At 43.1% G+C, this 19,202-nt stretch overlaps 1 protein-coding gene across 1 annotated transcript in view; it reads left to right on the forward strand.

The window, feature by feature from the left end:
* Positions 1-7,351: 7,351 nt before the first annotated feature.
* Positions 7,352-19,202, forward strand: part of WASL (WASP like actin nucleation promoting factor) — a 50,481-nt gene continuing 38,630 nt past the window's right edge. Inside the window, exon 1 of the mRNA XM_075146767.1 lies at positions 7,352-7,518. Within this exon, the coding sequence (XP_075002868.1) occupies positions 7,399-7,518 (120 nt within the window). The 5' untranslated portion in view covers positions 7,352-7,398. The remainder of the gene's footprint in view (positions 7,519-19,202) is intronic.

Below are 19,202 nucleotides of genomic sequence, written 5' to 3' on the forward strand. Positions count from 1 at the left end.
TTACTTTCTGCCACAGTTAAAAATGGCTTAGCTTTTAGGAAGTTTAGTGAAAAATTAACCCCCCCCCCCCTTAAGCAAACACTCTGCAGGCTATGCTTATGGAAAATTATTCTCACAGTAATCAGCTGTACATGCTGACAAACTTGTTCTTTTCTGGTTGCCTAGCTGTCTACCAACCTCCTCTGGCTCCCCGCCACGACCTCTGTGAAAGAGCTGCTCTAGCAGTAGCAAGTATTTTCCCAGAAAGCCTTATTAACTGTGCTGTAGGTTTCTAGTTTTTGAAGAGCAACTTGTCGTACTGTAATTATTGTGAAAGTATTTTAAATGAAGATGTTTGGTTTCATCTTTTAAATAGATGCGAGAAAATTCAAGGCCAAGAAACCTAACTGGACAAAGCAGGTCAGCATTGCGTGTTATGCAGTTCTGGCCCTCTTAAAATCCACAAAAATATCCTATCGGCTTAAAAATGATAGGCCTGAGGCTGATATGTATTTTTTTAACAAATGTGATGGTAAGCTTGAAGAACCATGACATCTACAAAAAAAAGAGGTAGACATTTTCCAAAATTTGTCACAAAGAAGTGTAGAAAGAAAATTGATTAAAGGAACTTGACTAAATTTCTCTACTTCAGGTTGTAGCACACAGAATCAATATTTATTCAAGGATGGTTAGTTTTAGGAGGCGGAGTCCTGTGGATGTTCTCTAAGTTTAACGTCACCTCCCTCTGGATCAGCTGCTTGGTTCTCATACGTGTTTACGGGGCACCTCGGCACCAAATCTGTATGGGGCTTCAGGCACTACTGTGCTACACATACAGCAATATTTTAGTCAGAAAAAGAAAAAAGAAAAAAAAAATTAGTTCTCATAGGACAACTTCTTCTCCTCCAGGTTGAGTTGATGAGCATGAGCAAAGTAGATATCCACCTAAAGCACTGCTATCATTTGTATATGCCATCTTAACATATCATGGGAAGAGCCCTTAATTGAAAGTAATAATAGGGTAGCCAGGAAAGTACCAATTAAAATAACTTGGCTGTCTGTGCTAAATTTTAGATATTCTTAAGGTCTTAAGGAAATTGGATTATCTTTACTTACTAGGATGCAATCAAAAACAAAGATTTACTTTTAGACTTACTTATCTCTGAGGTGAAACAGCTGGACAGACTGCAGATTTTCTTGTTGACGCATCATATGCATAAGCAACAGCCAATTGACTGCACATAGTTTTGAAAAAAAATAAAATAGATGGTTTTCATCCATCTTCTCAAGCCAGTTTGCAGCATGTTCAATTTCATTTTGTTTATATTTGTTAAAGCTCCTACAGCATGTATTTGTTAAGCTTCTAGGTTTGTTAAACATATTCTCTTTTTCCTATAAAAACAATATAGTTCACTGCACCAGTGGCTCTAGTTGGCCTGGAGCTGATACGAGTAAACTCCCTGAACACAAAAATCAGGCTGATCAAGATACGCACGTTCTCAGTCTTGCTTTATGAGGTGGAGCCATATGCCTTCAAGAACACTGATGCACAAAGACTGTTCTTTTTCTTCTTCTTTTCCTAAATATTTGCATCAACTAGCAAACCACACAGAAGCAAGACGATTAAAGAAGTACTAACGCACCAGAGACAGCCTGATGCAACAGTGAAGCCCCAGGTCTGGACCCATCTGCCAGATGAAGGCTGACCTTTGATGGGATCTCACTCTTCAGGCTCCTGGAGGGCAGCAGCAGTAGAACAGGACTGGCAGGACATGGCCAACCCCGACACACCACAGGGCTGCAGTAAGGATCTGGTAGCGTGAGCCCCAGCACAACCCCAACAAGAACCAAGGTGCGGTTCATGCCTATTCCTTAGGGTTGTTATATGCCGGATACAGAATTAAAAGAAAAAAGAAGAAAAAAAAAAGAAAGAAAAACTACATGAAAGTTATTAAGTCATACAGCAGGATCCAAATTGCAACTGCTGTTGAGTTGCATTACATATTTGCCAACTATTCATTGACCTATTGGGAGTAAACTACTGATCTCAAGCCAGCTCTTAGGGGGCGAGTATGTACACCGTACTTAGTGCTTACAGTAAAAAGGGTGGATTTTGAACGCACTTGCCTGTGCTCCCCTCTGCTCACTAAGGACGAGCCTTCCTGGTCAGAACCGTGCTGATCAGGGTGGGAGGTCAGTCACACTGCAAACAAGAACTGACATTTCAAACCGAGTGCAAGATTTCTGTTGTTAAGGAAATGCGCTCTAACAACAGATTTGCAGATCGTAGTAAGGAAAGAACATGTTTTTCTTTTTCTTTTTTTAACTGGTGAAGTTCTTGAGCTTTATGGTGGCTGACTAATGGCTGAAGGGAGATTTCATTACCTTGAATTTAAAAACTGTCAGGAAACTTAGAGGAAGGAATAAACATTCCTTTTAATACCTGTGGATAAATTAAAATGATCTTATTTACTCCACTCATGGTTATTGCTGGATGTAAAACTCAGAAGTCACACCTCTGCTGACGTATAAACCAAGCAAAGAGAATAAAACGAGTGTTTCAACAAACCCTGTGCTACACAATTTTGAAGCGGAGCTTTGATGCAAGGCTAGATGCTAGCTGGGCTGGGGAAAGAAAAATGTTTCCCTCTAATTTGCAGAGCAGCTACAGAACTGTTCCAGTTACTGTGGGCAGTGATCAATAAGTATGAACAGGAGAGAGAGGATGCCTCCAATTCCAGTATGTTTTGTGGTCCATCTTCTCCACAGTCCTGAAAAGGAGAGTGATACAGTCCGATGCTTCAAGCCACAAAGGAATTGTAGAGGAGCTCTTGAACAGAGCTAGATCTCCCCATAACTGATTTCAAAGTTAAAACAGAATTGCTCATATCTTACCCCAGCATATTGAAAGTACGATTCTACATCCAAAGCAAAATCAATGTTATCCTTTGCTGAGCAAAATGGAGGGGCACAAATTACTTTCCTTCAAGTAAACAGCCTGAGGTCAAAAATGAGGGCTAGAAAAGATACGGCAAACAGAAAGACATGCGTAACAGGCACTACAGAGAGAGAAAAAGTTCTAGCTGGCACCCAAGACGGCATTTGTGCAAGAAATGAAAGAACTTATTGTCCCACAGCATTGGTTCTCAGACCCAGCCTGCTCACTCTTGCGGCAAGGATGCTCTGCTGCGTGGCCGGCCCACAAAGGGAGAGGATTCTTCCTACTGACATTACACTTCCACATCCATATGGAATTAGCGGAGTCTTTCCTGGTTAATTAAAATAAAACTTAATTGTCAACATTGCAACTTCTGTGGCTACTTCATGTCCTTCTGTAACTGAAGCCTACAGGATAGAAATTCAATATAGAGCAAAAAACCACCATAGACTCCAGATCCTCTTTCTTCCAGACTACTACCCGCCGGAAACAGAGAATATAAAATCTCTGTGAAAAAGGAAATGCAGTGACTGAATCTGAAATGAGCCATAACTTAATAGATGATTCAGTTACCTCCAGAGCAGGCTGGGATTCCTAAATGTTTAAAGGTTCAGTGCACAGAGAGTAGAAGTGAATGAACCTCTTGTCCTTAAAATAACTACTACGTTATTTGCCATCAATTCAGTTAACGATGCAAACCCAGTCCTTTTCGATGAAGTCTCTGTTGAGAAAATCAACATGGTTTACTTAAAAAAGAGAACTTTCATCTTCACAGCTCAAAACCCACTTCCAACCACAAAGACAGTTCTTTTTTTCGGTTACCACAAGTGGTTTTGCAGTAAGTGGACTGGTGTTTCCTACAGGCCCAACCAAAAAGGGTGTTGAGGGAAACAAGCCCTTCCTCCCTTTTGTTCATTCTTGGGCTGCCCTGTTGACATACCCCTCCCGTGCGGTGATAGTAATTATACTCTCTCACGCCTGATCTCCCCCAGCCATGCTTATGTGGGCGCTGCAGCGAGGTTTGCACTTGTCCCAGGCTGTTCCACTTGTCACCGAGAACAAATAACATGAGATGGAAGAGAGACGGTAGGATATTTTTTTCTATGGAGAGCCGCGTTCTCCTTTAAGCCTGCTTGTTCTTTGGTGTGATCAACGGTCTCTTCATCTTATGGAAAATAAGAAAACCAAACTGTGTGACCTAAATTCAGCACTGGGACAAAATCATGATTTGGAAAGTGCAGTGACACTACTTAAAAAAAAAAAAATCCTTGGAGAACTAACAACTTCTTGCATTTAGGTAATTCAGACTTTGATAAACCCTTTAAAATATATTATGATTCATAGCGCTAGAAAAACTCAAAGTATGAAAGTATGAAAAATTACTGTAGAGGTCCATATTTAAAGACAAAATTCAGAGATACGTATTTTCTGTCAAAGCTAAGTCTGACAAGGATAATAAAAACTGTTTATTAAATAAGTATTTATAATATAAATCTTTAAAATCGTTACACTTATATTGATACAAGTTAGGTCACTTCCAATGTATTTCAGTACCTTGGTGCTACGAGCTGGTATCCTGAAATGGAAAAATCCAAAAGAACAGCTTCCCATAAAGCTTGCAGACATCAGCAGTGGGTAACACAGCTTGAACCCTAAGCACTATAGCGAGAAATTCAGAGGAAAGCCTCGGATAAACAACGACAGCAATTTCCCTAAAAGAGGTCAGAAAGAGCACTGCAATTTCTTCAAAATATAGACAGGTAATTCTAGCTGGTGGCTTTGCTTGAGAGAACTTTGCTTGAAATTGGATGTTTTATGCAGGAATAGCAGCTCTTTGCGGATATTACTGCAAACGTAAATAACAAAGGCAAAAATCTATTTGTCAGTGTGTCCCTTGGACTTATCACCAGATACTGATATTTCCATTTCCCTTCAGGACTCACTGCTTTGCCATGATACAAAACTAGAAACAGCTTTTGCATAATTAATGAAACCCAGGGTCTGAAAATAGTCCTTTTTTCTTCCCCTTCCTGCCTACCCCTATTAAAAAAGCAAACAAAATTCCAACAATAGAGCCTGAAGGTTAAAGGGCCCTTATGAATAGCTACCAGCCAGCTGGTCTGAGAAGAACAGTATGAAGCAAAACATATCACCTGTAACACCCAGAACTCTCTTTGAATGGCAAGATCTACACAGTAAGGAATAAACAGTAAAAGTTAACAGAAATGAGAAAAAAAATCAAGGAACGTAAGTGGTCAGAGAGGTGAGGACAGTACTGGCATGTATCCATTGAAGGTGTACTATATTATTAGCTATTTACACTGTGACCACCAACAGAGGTTTGTAAATTTCCTTGAAACAACTTTGGCTATAAAATAATTGTTTATTAAATTAAAAAAACAAAAACAAAATACCAAGTGTCTTGTAAAGTGCTTCCATGTGTTTTATCTTTTTACGTACTTTTTCAACAAGCGAAATGCTGCCAATATTCTTTAGCTAAAGTATTTCCCCTTCCACTAAAATATGCACATAGTTACACAGGAAAGGAATGAAAACTGAAGAACCCAGGATTGATGAAAAGTACTTTGGAAGCATTGGTTTCTACTGTTTTTCCTTTACAGCAAAGGCCCAAGCCACTCTGCGAGATCTGCAGATTAAGGAGTCCTGTATATGCATATATTTTAAATTCTTTTTATGCGGGAAGCTCTGGATTTTCCACCATATTCTCCCTTCCTTACACTTTTGGACACAGTTACAGGCTGTTAAGTACAGGGAAAAGGGCCTATAAGCAGAGCAGAAGGGGTTGCCATCTGTTACCGCCTGATCTTTTGGAAGATACAAAGTCAGTACAGCTTTGTACAAAGACCTGTGTTCACAGGTTTTCCTCCTGTGCTTCTCCAGCTCCTTTCCTCCTGTGATTCTTCAGTTCTTTCCTACAATACAAACAAAGTGAATCACCATGGGGGGATCAATTTAGCACCTTCCAGATGGACAATGAATTTATCAGAGGATGTGAAGCCAACACATTCTTCACCTAAAAACACTGAGAAAACCAGCAAGGTGCTCACTTTGACGTCGGGTCTTCACATTGGCACAGGAGAAGCACGAGCATTTCTCTCGTGCAGCTGAAAGCCAGGCATAAGGCAGCTGTGCTCCGGATCTTCAGGCTTTGAAAGGTCTTCAACCTCCACCCCAGCTAGCTGCTGTCGCACGGAGAGAAGCAGGGGGAAGAGAGATCTAGCTGACAAAGGCTGCCGATTGTGTGATTTCTCCTCAGCAGCTGACCCCCGGAGAGCCTCAAGTACCTACTACTATTTCTAGGTACTTCACCTCAAGCTGCAGCAGCCTGGGTGACGGCTGCCCCCCCGCTGCCGACCCCCGCCCGACTGCGCACCGCCAGGCCCCCAGCAACCGCCCGCCCCGCGCACCGCGGCGGGGAACGGCACAGGCGGCGCGGTGACCTGTACGGCAAACCATGAGGAACGTGCTCCTTTCTGTCACAAAAGGCGAAAGACTTTTGAGCTACAAATTAAACCAGGTTTCACTAAAAATTTCAGGGCTTCCAACACACCTCGTCCGCGAGCCCCTGCGTGAGGCCTGGCCACCCCGCGCACTCGCTCGGCAACGAGCCTCAATTTAACGGATTGCGGCACCTCTCCGCGCCCCGGGTGACCTCCCCCACGGACCCGGCCACCCCCGCCCCGGGGCGGCACGGCCCCACGGCCCCACGCCCGCAGCACCCGGCGGCGCCCCCGGCCGCGATCCCCTTCACGCCCTGCCCCGGCGGCTCCCACGGCTCCCCGGACAGCGCCGCGCCGGTCCCCGCCGTGCGGCCGCATCCCGCCGGGGGGGCGGCGGCGGGGACAGCTGCGACCGCTCCTTCCTCCTCTTCTTCTTCCTCCTCCTCCTCCTCCTCCCCTGCTCCCCGCCCCCGCCCCGCAGCCGCCAGGCCGGACTGGCAGGTACTGAGCGGGAAGGCGCGGGCGGCGGCGCTCGCCAGCGGGCTGCCGAGGCGCGGCGCGGCCCGGCGGGGCGGGAGCGGAAGGCGGCGCCCCCCCCCTCCCCGCACGGCGCATGGTCGCGGCGGCAGCGCGCTCGCCGGCCTCCCCTCTGGCTGCCGCGCGCTGTGGTCTCGCCCGCCCCCGCTGCCATGTTGGATGGTGCGGCCGCCGGAGCCGGGCCGGAGTTGGAAGTTTAGCGCCTCTCGGAGGGGCGGGCGCGATCGGCCGCCGGCGCGGAGCGGCACCGGCGCAGCTGCCCCCCTCCCCGGCGCCCCCTCCGCGGGCCGCCGGCAGCTGGCCGAGGCCCCGCCGCCCCGCTCCACCTCCCTCCTTCCCCGTCCCCGAGAGGGAGGCTCCGCGATGCGGCTGCTGTGAGGCCGCGGCGGCAGCGGAGGAGGAGGAGGAGGAGGAGGAGGAGGAGGGGGCCGCGGGCGCCAACGTTCGCAGGGCGGCGAGGGCAGCGCCGGGCCGGCCCCGGCCATGAGCGGCAACCCGCAGCAGCAGCCCCCGCAGCCGCGGCGGGTCACCAATGTGGGCTCCCTGCTGCTCACCCCGCAGGAGAACGACAGCCTCTTCAGCTTGCTCGGCAAGAAATGCGTGGTGAGTCCTGGCCCGCGGCGGCGGGGAGGGCAGGGCAGGGGGCGGCCCGCGGCGCTCCCGGGCCGGGGACCCCGAGGCCGTCCCCACCCCGGCCACGGAGGGCCGCGGGCCGCGGGGGGCGTGTGAGGGCAGGCCGGCCGGGGCGCCGGGAAGTTGAGGGCTGCGGAAGTTTCAGCCGGCCCGGCCCGCCCCGCTGCCCCGTCCCGACGCCCGGGAGGGGGGCGGCCTCCGCAGGCCTCGCTCCCTGCCCGCCTCGCCCGCAGCACCCCGGGCGCTGGGAGCGGAGCGGGGGTACGGGGGGCAATGAATGGCGGCGGCTGCGGCCCGTAGCGCGGGTGGCGGGGCCCCTCGGCCAGCCCGGCCCGGCCCGGCGGGGCTGCCTACCCCGAGCGGCAGGCCCGGCCTCGCCACCTCCGCCGTGCCGGCTCCGAGATCGCCTCGGACGCCGGTATGGGCTCCGTCCTTCCGTGCTCCCATGCCCATTGGCACTGAGCTCCCGGGGGGCGGCCGGTGAGGCTCACCCCTGCCCTGCAGCTGACCCGTGCTCTGCAGGGGGAACTGGCCGGCCACGGAGCAGCCGTGGAGCTCGGTGGAAAAAGTTCAATTGCTCTACAAGGCTGGGACGAGCCCCAGGTGCACCTGTGGTACAACAAAGCGATGTTGACAAAGTTGTAGGAAGGCTCGTATCAGTGCTAGGCCTGCCTTGGATTTAGTCTGTGCTTTTCCTAGGCTAAACAAGAGGTTCCTGGACTCAAAGGCGACTCAAATACTGCATCTTTTCCTGATTTTATATATATATAAAAAAGACAACATAATGGTTAAAAGAAAAAGCCTTGTAGTAAATGTGTTACCAAGTATATCAGTAAGTTCTTCATTTTCAGAATACCTTCTTGCATATTAATATAAAGCTGTATTAAAACTGTACTTATCTGTATTACAGAACTACTTGAAGGCTTCAGAAGTTAACCAGTTTCTTTAGAAAAGAAGCAGCTTTCAGAAAAATTGTGTTTTTGAAAAAATGAAAAATGCTTCTTTTTGTAAAAAAAAAAAAATTACCACAGAGGCCATTTAAAATTATGTTACCTGTCTGTCTTCTGATGCTTTGTGTCCAGCACCTAGCATACTAACGTTAGGCACTGTGTATCTTGCTGTAATGCTATGAAGAGTATTTAATGAACTTAAAATTGTGATTTAAAGCAGGATATCCGTGCAGTCATAATGATTCCACATAACTCTTTGGACTTTGAAATGGCATTGTTGATCAAACTGACTTCTGCAAGGAAAGCGTAAGATGTAGTAACTGAGCAGGAAGTAGATGATATTTACATTGGGGTGGGTTAAATAAGATGCTGTCACAGTAACTATGTTAAATGAGTCAGAAGGTGTGTCTATAAAGCATGTTTTTTGAAAAGTAATATATTTGTAAAAAAACACCTTCAATTAATTGAACTACTTTCAGGCACACATTTCATATGTTTAGCTCCTTTGCAAAAAAAAAACACAACCCAACTTTTCTTTAAATTTAAAAAACAGTGCATGAGTTTGTGTGTATAAGTTGATTTCCAGTTTGTTTTTCTACAACTTGGGTTTTCTTTCAAGTGAACACACTTTTCATTTTTGTTACACTGAGATGTAACACTCACCTACTCAAGTTCTCAACTTTTCTGCATAAATAGCATGTTGAAAGCAGATTTTGGAGGTAAATATCTTCACAGTATCTGGGTGTCATGCGATTTGTGACAGGTTGATAGCTTTATAGACATGACTTGCTTTGTATTTTTCTTGAAACTACATGTTCTTGTGGTTTACGCTGAATCTTGGATGACTTTGCAATTAAGGTTTTTCCAATTGTGGCCCATTCTCCTCCACTTTTCCCCCAGCCCTATATGCTCTCTAGGTTAAGCGTAGGTTCATTTTACTATAATTGAGGGTCTCTGCTAAATCTTGAGGACTTGAGTGTTGAAGCTCTATAGATATTTAACTAGGCTTTTTTGACTTACTGTGGCATGAGCCAAAAATGGTGATAATTCAGAAACTAATTCATGAACAGATTGAATGTCTCTGTCCCTTGGAGGGCAATGTCTATCAAAGAAGTGGAATGGGCACCTGGAGATGGTAACAGCTTCAGCTGTCTAACTTGAATCCATAATGTCTATCTGTCAGAGCCCAATAGTACTCTTGATACTCTTGACCTTCTAGCCTGACTCAGTGTTGGCATGCTGTGCTGATAAATGCCTTTTTGCTGTAACGTACATGATATTTCATCTCATAATATCCATGTTTGAATTATTCATTAGTGAAACTTCAGACTGTAAATGCTACTTTTTGAGAAAGGAAAATCTTGTGAGTTTCGTAGGATGCTACAAGCTTGCTTTCCCATCAGCTGAATTGTCTGCGCTACCTGGCTGCTACAGGTGGTGTTTCTGTCAGTGTGGGGCATGGGTATGCTACTGGATGTGATGTGCATCTGCCGTATCAACATAATTTTAAGTTATGTTTGACTTAACCGTGTGTTTATGTCACTAGTGAAATGAATGCCAGAGGAACAGTTGAGACATTAAACTGTGATTGTAGATACTCCTTTTGTAGTAATAATTTATAGTGCTCTTATGGAGGGCATAGTGCCGACATCAGTCCCAAGGGGCTTGATTAAGAAAGCATGTGGCACTCTGGACCTGATTTGTTTCGACTATCTTTCCTTTGACTCTGTTTTTGACTGATAACAAGGCAGCTACTTTGAAATAACATTGAGGATTCAAACTACTCGATTTTTGTTCTATGGAAAAGCAAAGGAATTTATCAAGTAGCTTAATTTTGATTGAGTACTTGCAACCTATGAATTCCAGTACTGACATAATTTCAGTGGCATCTTAAGTAATGATGACTGGTAAACACAAAAATTACCTGGGAGCAGGGGAAGTGGTGAGAATCATTGCTCTGTGTGTGTTGCTGAGGCTGATACCATTTTCTGGACTACTACTGATACTTTGGGAATCTCATTGACTACTAGGCAAATGTAGATACAGAAGGTTACTGATATTTTTTTTTAGTCCCCTTTTTTTCCCTGCTTGCTGAGCTGTAAAATGCTTATCTGAATCTATAAGCAATTAAAATACCTCTGCCCATGACAGATCAGGTTTTCAAAACCAAGCCACTGGCTGATAGTCAAAGCTGCAGCTATAGTTAATTTGGTTGAAATATGAATCCAAATGTAGAACTATCAAATTATCCAGTGTAAGGTAGCCCTTTAGGACTTTCATTGTTGCTTAGGCATGTAACTAATTTTTATTCAGATACATGACATTTGTTATCTAGGTCAGGTGTAAAATTTACTGTCTGTAGAAATTTTTCAATAACTATTTTTTATCATAATGTAGAAGTAAAAGTCTATGTAAACTTATGCTAAGGTGAGCTATGAGATTACTTTTGTGCATATTAATGAAATATTTTTGTGGTTGTGCCAAACTTAGAAGTTTTTGCTTAAGTCTGCTTAGTTATAAATCTGTCACTTTAATTTTGTCCTAAGGAATAAGAATGAGTTTTGTAAGGAAAGGCAAATGCTAGGTGTCCCATCAATAATTTTTAATAAAGAAGGTACTTTTATAATTTGCATATTAATATTGGTCAATAATGTCACTGATGAAAAATTAGTTTATTCTGTAGAAATAATTTTATATGTATGAGAGGCCTTAGGAAAGAAAACATGGGAAGTGTGTACCTGATAACATTAGAAGTAGGTAATGGAGTATGGATATTTTATACTGCTTAGAAGTGGGACTCAGCACTTGGATAAGTTGTAAGGAATAAGGCTAGGAATAGATTGTTATTTGTAAGATTGTGCCATGGTTGATATGGTAAACAGGAACTGGTAAAGAATGCAAAAAGAGAAGTGACACAGCAGTAAAATAAGAAAACTGTTTTGGCTGCTTTTAAAGTGCATGTGACCAGAATAAGACTGTATATCAGAGCCAAAGGACAAATTACAGTAATAGTTGAGATAAAACAAAATAAAAACCTGAATGGCAATTATAGCTCTTAATTGATAAGAATTAAAGGTTTTATCAAGAAAGGACTTGTAAGATTACTTGTGCATGTGAAAACAGCATGAACTAAGATTTGAAGGTGGACGACAGCCTTGGAACAGGCTGCCCAGGGAAGTGGTTGAGTCACCATCCCTGGAAATATTTAAAAGATGTGTAGATGAGGTGCTTGGGGACATGGTGTAGCGGGTATGGTGGTGTTGAGTTGACGGTTGGACTCGATGATCTTAGAGGTCTTTTCCAACCTTAATGATTCGATGATTGTATGATACAGGTCTGAGTAATGGGCAACTTCACGTGGCTGAGAAGTGTTGAGACTCTTCAGTTTGAGTTTATGCTGCTGTAGACTGTACATCCAAAAAAGGTTGAGATTGTAGTTTGAAAAAGAGTTATCTCTTGAACAGAGAAGAAGGACTGAGTCATCAGTTCAGTGGTGGTTATCTCATCTTTGCATGTGTTTTTAAATGAGATGCAGAGGGAGAAGACAAAGTATAAAGGATAGGGTCTTGTGGTACAGAAGAATATTGAGTTATGCCTGGATTTTTTTGAGGTCTGTCCTGTTCTATCAAAAGACATGTAACATCTTCAGATGCCTCATTAGTATCCACTGGAGTCACTTCCCTAAACAACTTGTCAGCAATAATTTTCCCTTCTAGAGGGAATTACATTGGTTTTTGACAGCTCCTTTGAACCAAACCTGTGCCTACAAAACTGATTTTCACAGGAACAGGTCAGATCAGACTCTTCAGAGCAAGTGGCTTAGCTATCATCCTCAAACTGCCTCCGTGTATCTACAGTAGGGTTACTTATCATAAAGGGTTTCTCATGCTTGTTTTCTTCACAGCTTGCTATTAAGCTACGGTAGTGAGCTATGCTGTAAACATTATTTACCCATAGTTGAGAAATGTTTTGAGACCACATGTGAACACTCTACAGCATTGTAGCTGTATGTATTTGAGACAAAGCATCAATTCACAGTGTGGGATTTGGTTCAGAAGTAAGAGACAGAAATTTAGGTGTTAAAATCCCATCACTGTCAGTAGACATCACTGGCTGTTATCTAAATATCCTATTCAACTTACCTTAAGATAGAAACTTAAAGTTATCAGCTGAATTTCTGTCTTGGCTTCAGTAACTGTAGTGGCTACACGTCTCCTGACCATGCTTGTAGCTTGTGCTAGACATATAAATTTGTGTCTTGACATGCAAGGTGAGTTTTACTACAAATTTCAGTCACTGTATATCTGTTATGAAGTGTTATGTGTTGCTAAACAGAAGGTGATCTAGTAATATAGGCCTGGAACAAGTACCTCAATGTATTAAGGCTGCAGTGCTCTTGCACTCACTTCTGAGCTACTTTGTAGATCTTTTCTCTGTTTTGGAAGTAGTCAAGTGCCAAACGTCTCTTGGCATCTCTGTGGTTAATCAGCTGGTCAAGTATACCACTCGTGCTCCTGATAACGTGCTCTGGAATCCTATAGTGTACAGACGCAACAGGATGAAAACAATTTGTAGTCACAAGCTGTTGTGTTGTAACTTACCAGCTCTTCACAGCTAAGAATCAGGTGGAGGAATTTGGAAGAGCGTAAAGCTTTAATGTAGGATTCGGATGAACAGTCATGCTTTGACTACAAGATTTCCACCAAGATGTCCAGATACCACTTGTTTAGGAGAACACCTGAGGAAGAGGTAGTTTCTTGTTAGAAGATAAAGACTGAGTTTACTGTTTCATGCAAATATGTAAATGGAAAGACTCTACTTTGTTCTTCCTTTAATGGAGAATTGATGTGATTTCTCTGCATTATCTGATCATAAATATCAATTTGAATCTGTTATCACTAGAATGTTTCCTCTGTGAATATTTCTTCTAGAGTTCTCAAGGGTTTAGTATAAGCCCAATTTGTAGCAAGTAAAGTGTATAAGAGTATAAGATCCATCTTATACTGTGCAATTTCAGGGTAAAAAGGTGATAATGGAGAATGTTCTAACTTTAGATCTCAAATCTCTTTTTTCAGAGGAGTTCTGGTACTTCTGCCTGAAAAAACTTCCGTGTCTTTTCTGTAGAGCTTCTTATGTCCCTTATTGCTCTACTGTTAGTGTCTCTAGTAGTGCTGGAATTAAGAACTTATTTACTGTTATCATTGGTAAGTGGTGGCTGCAGGTGCCAGCAATGGCAGCAGTTGCCACTGGCAGCTCCTAGCTCACTGCTGGAATGGGTGGAGTGAAGCGTTGAACTGGTTTGTATATGGTGAGTGAGTGTTGTCTAGGGACTTTGCAGTAGTTCGTTAACCAACATGACAAAAGGCTTGATTCTTTCATTGACCTTTTTTAGGCAGAGCGGTCTGCAGTGGAGATGGGGTTTGGTGAGCTTTTAAGTGTTCAGTTGGTCAGAGAAAGTTTGCTGTTCACTTAAAGCCCTGTGGTAGGATTTATGGTGTCCTCTCTTCCAGTGAGCATGTTTCATAGGCTTGTCTCTTGAGGAATCTTTGTAGTACAGAAATAAAACTTAGTATAGTGCAGGCGACTTATGGTTTCATGACCTAATACCTAGATAATAAAATACAGGAACTAACAAAAATGTGTCATGGGCACTAGAAAAAATTGCTTATTGGTAGGCTAGGGTACAATTTCCTAAAGAAACATTGGCATTAAGTGTTACTTGGGCACAGAGGGATTTTTTTATTGGCTAGTTTGTTTTCCTTGTAACAATAAATCATACCAAGTGGATTTAGTGGAACTAGAAGTGTATCTTCATGGGTGGTTTTAAACAGCCCACTCTACTGGGACATGACTCAGATGCTGTACAAGATAGTTTTGTTTCTCAAGGTATTTGCTTGGGTACACTGCCACACTAACTTCTGTGGCTTCCAGACATGTTGTTTATGCCTGGATAACCGATAACATGGGCACGGTAGGTGTCCACCTTCAGGGAGAGTTGCAGTTAAATTCGAAGATCCTGAAGTGTGCTGTGATCTTCACATGACAGGAGCAGTGTGCTAGAGGGGCCAAATGGAAGAAGAAGAGATGTAATGCAGACAATCATAGGGACACTTTCTTAGAAAGCTGCTCATTTGCTTAATTCTTCAAATTCGGTAGTGTATTTTCAGCTACCCGTGAGTTAACGGTAGACAATTTTCCTGACACCTCTTCGTGTTTATGCAGTGAATGACACTTTAGGCAGCTCAAATTAGAATGCCTGTGTTAAGAATATATGATTCTGGAAGAAGTTCATTAAATGAATTACTCAGTTCCTGTAGATTTAATGTTCTATGGAGAAGATCATTGCTGGCAAGGAAACTGTTGCTGCGGAGATCCACAACATACTGGCAGATTTGCAGATTGCAGCTCACCTTAGGCACTTGCTTTCATACATGCATCCCCACCTTGGTGAGACTGTTTTCCCTCTACTGTTTATTTGGCTATCCTTAAAATCCTCACTCTAAGGCAGCTTTTTTCCTTTAAGTTTTCTGAGAAACAGTGTTAATGCATTTTCCAGTTCTCCGGCGTGTCTAGCTTAAAGCGGAAAGATCACATTAAGGCTTGCTAATCAAGGTCATGTTTCCATTTCTGTAAGGTGGTTTCACACACCATTTTCCCCTTCAGAACTTTGAGTAATTCAGAATTCCCCTGCATTCATCTAATTTCCCTTCAAAGTAAATGTGTTATTTTGCCTTTATCTCTTCATGTTAATTAGCCACTATGAAGCATCAGAGTGATACAGTTATATGGGAACATATGTGTGCTCACCAAGCATATTTTGTATGCGGGGGTACTGTGCCTGCAATTTGAGAAACACCAACCTAACAAAAGCAAATGTGGCTTTCTCCTCTTTGAAAAGCTAAGAAAACTGTATTTCATTATTTGAACTCTTAATTATGGAAAGATGATGGTTTTCCCGAAAGTTAGCCAGCACTTGGTGAGATTATTTACAAGAAAGGTTAAGTTAAAATATGGATTCCTAAATAACATTCTCCGAGTATTAAGTAACAAGGCCTTGTACTTGTCTTGCTGTCTAGGCTGAAGAATATCAAGAATATTTGAATATGGGAATTTGGCACCAAATTGTAAATGATTTCTCCCCCTTCAAGGTGACAGCCAAAAGATTTATTTATCTGTATGTGATTTGTGGATAAGAAAAGAAATGAGTATTAATTTGTTGTATTAATATCTTTCTATGTTAGGGATAAAGAAAAGTAAGATGTTTTACAACCTTCTTAGTACGTTTTATAACAGAAGCAGTAATTTATTGACTTAAAAAGAATCTTAGTTTCTATGTAGAAAATAAAGCTTTAAGATGTTTATACAGCAGATTACTGTAAAGTTGGTCATGATATTTTAGGAATCAATTTAACCACTATTTCTTTTGTAAGCCCCATCCTGCTTTGAAGTCCTGCACAGTGACCTCTGACCTCCAAATCTTGTGTCTCAGCTTTCATCACTCTCTTATCACACACGCTGCTGTTGTTTTTTTTTAACAAGTTCTCCGTCCTTCTGTCCCAGCAAAAGGGATTCCTCCCCTTATTTCCTCTTTGCCCCTTGTACCTCAAGTGCTTCCAGGATCTTCCGTTCTCCCTTCAGCCCCTGCATCCATAATCTGCACAAAGATCTGCAGGTAGAAGTGTCTCTCCTCCTCACCATTCTTTCCTCCACTCCCTTACCACCCTACTTCTTAGTTCCGCAAGTGCTTTGTTCTTGCTGATGAACTTTGTGTCTCATCAGCCATGTAGTCCTGCCCATACCCGGTGCTGGGATAGACTTGGCTTGTATTCTTCTAACTCAACAGAGCATTGCACAAGGAAAGAGATGAGGAGAGGAGACAGTCTCTATGCCAACCAGCTGTTTGCTGATGCATACACAGAGTGCACTTCAGCCTGAGATATGACCATTAGACATTTCTCTCCTATTTCATCTCCACTGGCCCAAAGTCATTGTTAATGTTGCTGTAGAAAAGAGAATTTTTGGTGGATAAGAGAGGGGGAAGCAAAAACCGGAGTACGATATTCCTCAGGCTTCCTGCACTGCTCCACCCTCCACTGCTGCTTCTCCAGGGAGGACCAGACTCTCCAGTTCGTAAGCTGCTATATTAAGAAACTGTATACTGGAAGATACAGCTTCAGCAACTCTACAGGCTCAGATCTGAAACCACAGAATTGCTTAGTCCTGCTTTGAGTGAACTGTAAGTTATTTCCTGCTCCTCTAACCATGTGACAGCTCTCTCTGAGCACAGCTAAGATGTGGTCATTCTTTGTAAGTAGACATTTTTTTCCTTTACTCCCCCTCAGTCAGCCAAAGCAAATAGAAACATCACTTGGCTTATGACACTAAATATACACAAAGGCATCCAAATAGGCTCCTCTCTGTAAAACTGTGCTTGATTTTTGTGGTTAACTGAAAAGAGGAAGAGAACTATGGATGTCCTGTAGTGGTATGTGTTCTGTGCAATACCACAGGCAAAAGCTTCCCCTTGCGTTTGCAAAGAAGGAAGCAGTAGTTTCTAATAAATAAAATGCAGGGCTGTTTTTTCCTTTCTTGCCTTTAGTCTGTAGTTGAGTATCTCAGGTATGAAATTCATTTTATAACTGGGCACACAGAATTATTAGCGTTTATATTTTTAGTAACCTGGCAATTAACAGTTTCAAAAAAATACAGGTTTGGGGCTTTATTATTTTTCAGCCAGAGAACAGGTGGTGTCATTTTGACCGTTCTTAAACAATGGTGGCGTCTTTAAGTGTTATACTGCACTGTTAGCACTGTTCTCCATTTGTGTAGCTGGAACTTTAAATTTAAAACTATACAAGGTTTTAAAGTGTCATTGCAACAGAAAATGCTGGTTGCACTTGATCTCTAGAACTCAGTAGTGATTCAACAAACCACTTATCTATTAAAAAAATAATTTATTTTAGTTTTGTCTTTGAGAGATTTGTCCATATCATATTCGGGTGCCAATATTTACGTACTTGGGAGACTGTTACTATGTCTGTGTCTCTGCACAGAGCGTGCCCTTCCTTGCCTTAGTTCAAGTGTAGGCAAGATGCAACACACCTAGTTGCGTTACGGTTTTGTTTGATAGGATGAATGGAGATGAACTTGGTGCTAAATGTTTCTCTAGGAGATGTAGATCTTGCTTATTCCATGTCATGGTTTTCACTTCATCTTTTTATGTCATTTAGGAGGTTTCTCTTTTGGCGCTTCAGTTCTTCATTGAGATTTTTCCTTAACAGTCTCTTTGAACATCTCTGGCCTTTGCTGCCGGTAAACAACAAATCCTGTCTGTTCCTCTGCCCTCTGTTCATATTGTTTAAATGAGGGTTGTTTATTGAACAAGTGTTCCCGCTGCTGCTCCAAGCTTCACACAGTGTAACCAAGTGTAACCAGGCCATACCTGTCTGGACCATACCCTTCTGTACCCCATAACCAGAACTGACAAGCTCAAAACATGATACCCACCCCGGATACATTGAAGCTTAGTGGCAGAAGGATGCATCTTGTCCTTTGTCTCACCTCTCTGTCAGCCAGCTGTGCTAACATACTGATGCTTACAAACTTAAGTAGGGCAGTAGCATGAACTCAGGCACTATTTTGTGACTGTTCATGGTGTTTAATTTGTTGGCATGCTTCCTGGCACTTCCTGGTAACGCTAGCTAGTATTCACCCAAATTAATGAGCATGGTTTTGGGAATAGAATGGTGTAAACACAGTTCCTAATAGACCGTATGGGTAGGGCCATCCTTACCCAGTTTGTTGTGTTGGGAGGAGAGGGAGAGTTCCTCTGTGCAGATGTGCATTCTGTTGTACCACTTGCCATCGGATCCAGAAAATGCCCCTGGTCCTAGTTACTAATATTTGCGCAACCAGTGAAAGCTACCAGGAAACAAAAGCAACTGTAATGCTTTGAAGCAGAGGGGAGATGGAAGTGAGCTGTCTCTTCTAGCATTATCAGTGGCATGTACATCACAGAGTAAGGGTCAGCTCTGCTGCTGTTCTCATAACTGTCCTCTTTGACATCAAGCCAGAGTCAAATCTGGTTTTCCTGCTAGCAACAAAATTCAATCTTGTCTCTCTGCGCTTCGAAATTGCTTTTGGAAACCTGAGAAAATGCAGGTGACTAGAAGTTTCCAGCAGACAGAAGTGTGCCTGTGCATATAACAACTTACTGCAGTGGTCAAATTATCAAGTGCATCTGACATAGTGTGAACATAAGCTCATAAGGGTCCTGATCCTCTTCTCTGATTTCAGGAGGAAAAAAAAAAAATTATTTTGCCTTCTGGTAAGGAGATCTGGCTAACTTGTAGCCATGCTTCTAGAGACTGCGTTAGGCCAGCAGGGGTGACCTTAAGGGGTGCTGCATTTCACTTACTGTACTTCTTGATTACAGAGCACTGACCTACCAAGAAAATGAATTCCTGTCTAGAGCTTTCTTTCCTGATGAGTAGCTTGTAATTTAAGAAAAGTTCTGTGCGTCTTCAGAGGCTCCAGGGATGTGCTGAGGTCTCTTGGAATCTTCCCTGCAGCTGCATTTTGGAGCGTTTTAGCAGTTTTCTGTCAGTTCAGATGCAACAATTTGTTTCCCACTTGAGCTTCAGACACAGTTCTAGGGCGTGAAGTAGCATAATTAATGATAGTTTAATTGTCACGTACTCTGTC

Source organism: Calonectris borealis, chromosome 1 (genome assembly GCF_964195595.1).
Source record: "Calonectris borealis chromosome 1, bCalBor7.hap1.2, whole genome shotgun sequence".
Lineage (NCBI taxonomy): Eukaryota > Metazoa > Chordata > Aves > Procellariiformes > Procellariidae > Calonectris > Calonectris borealis.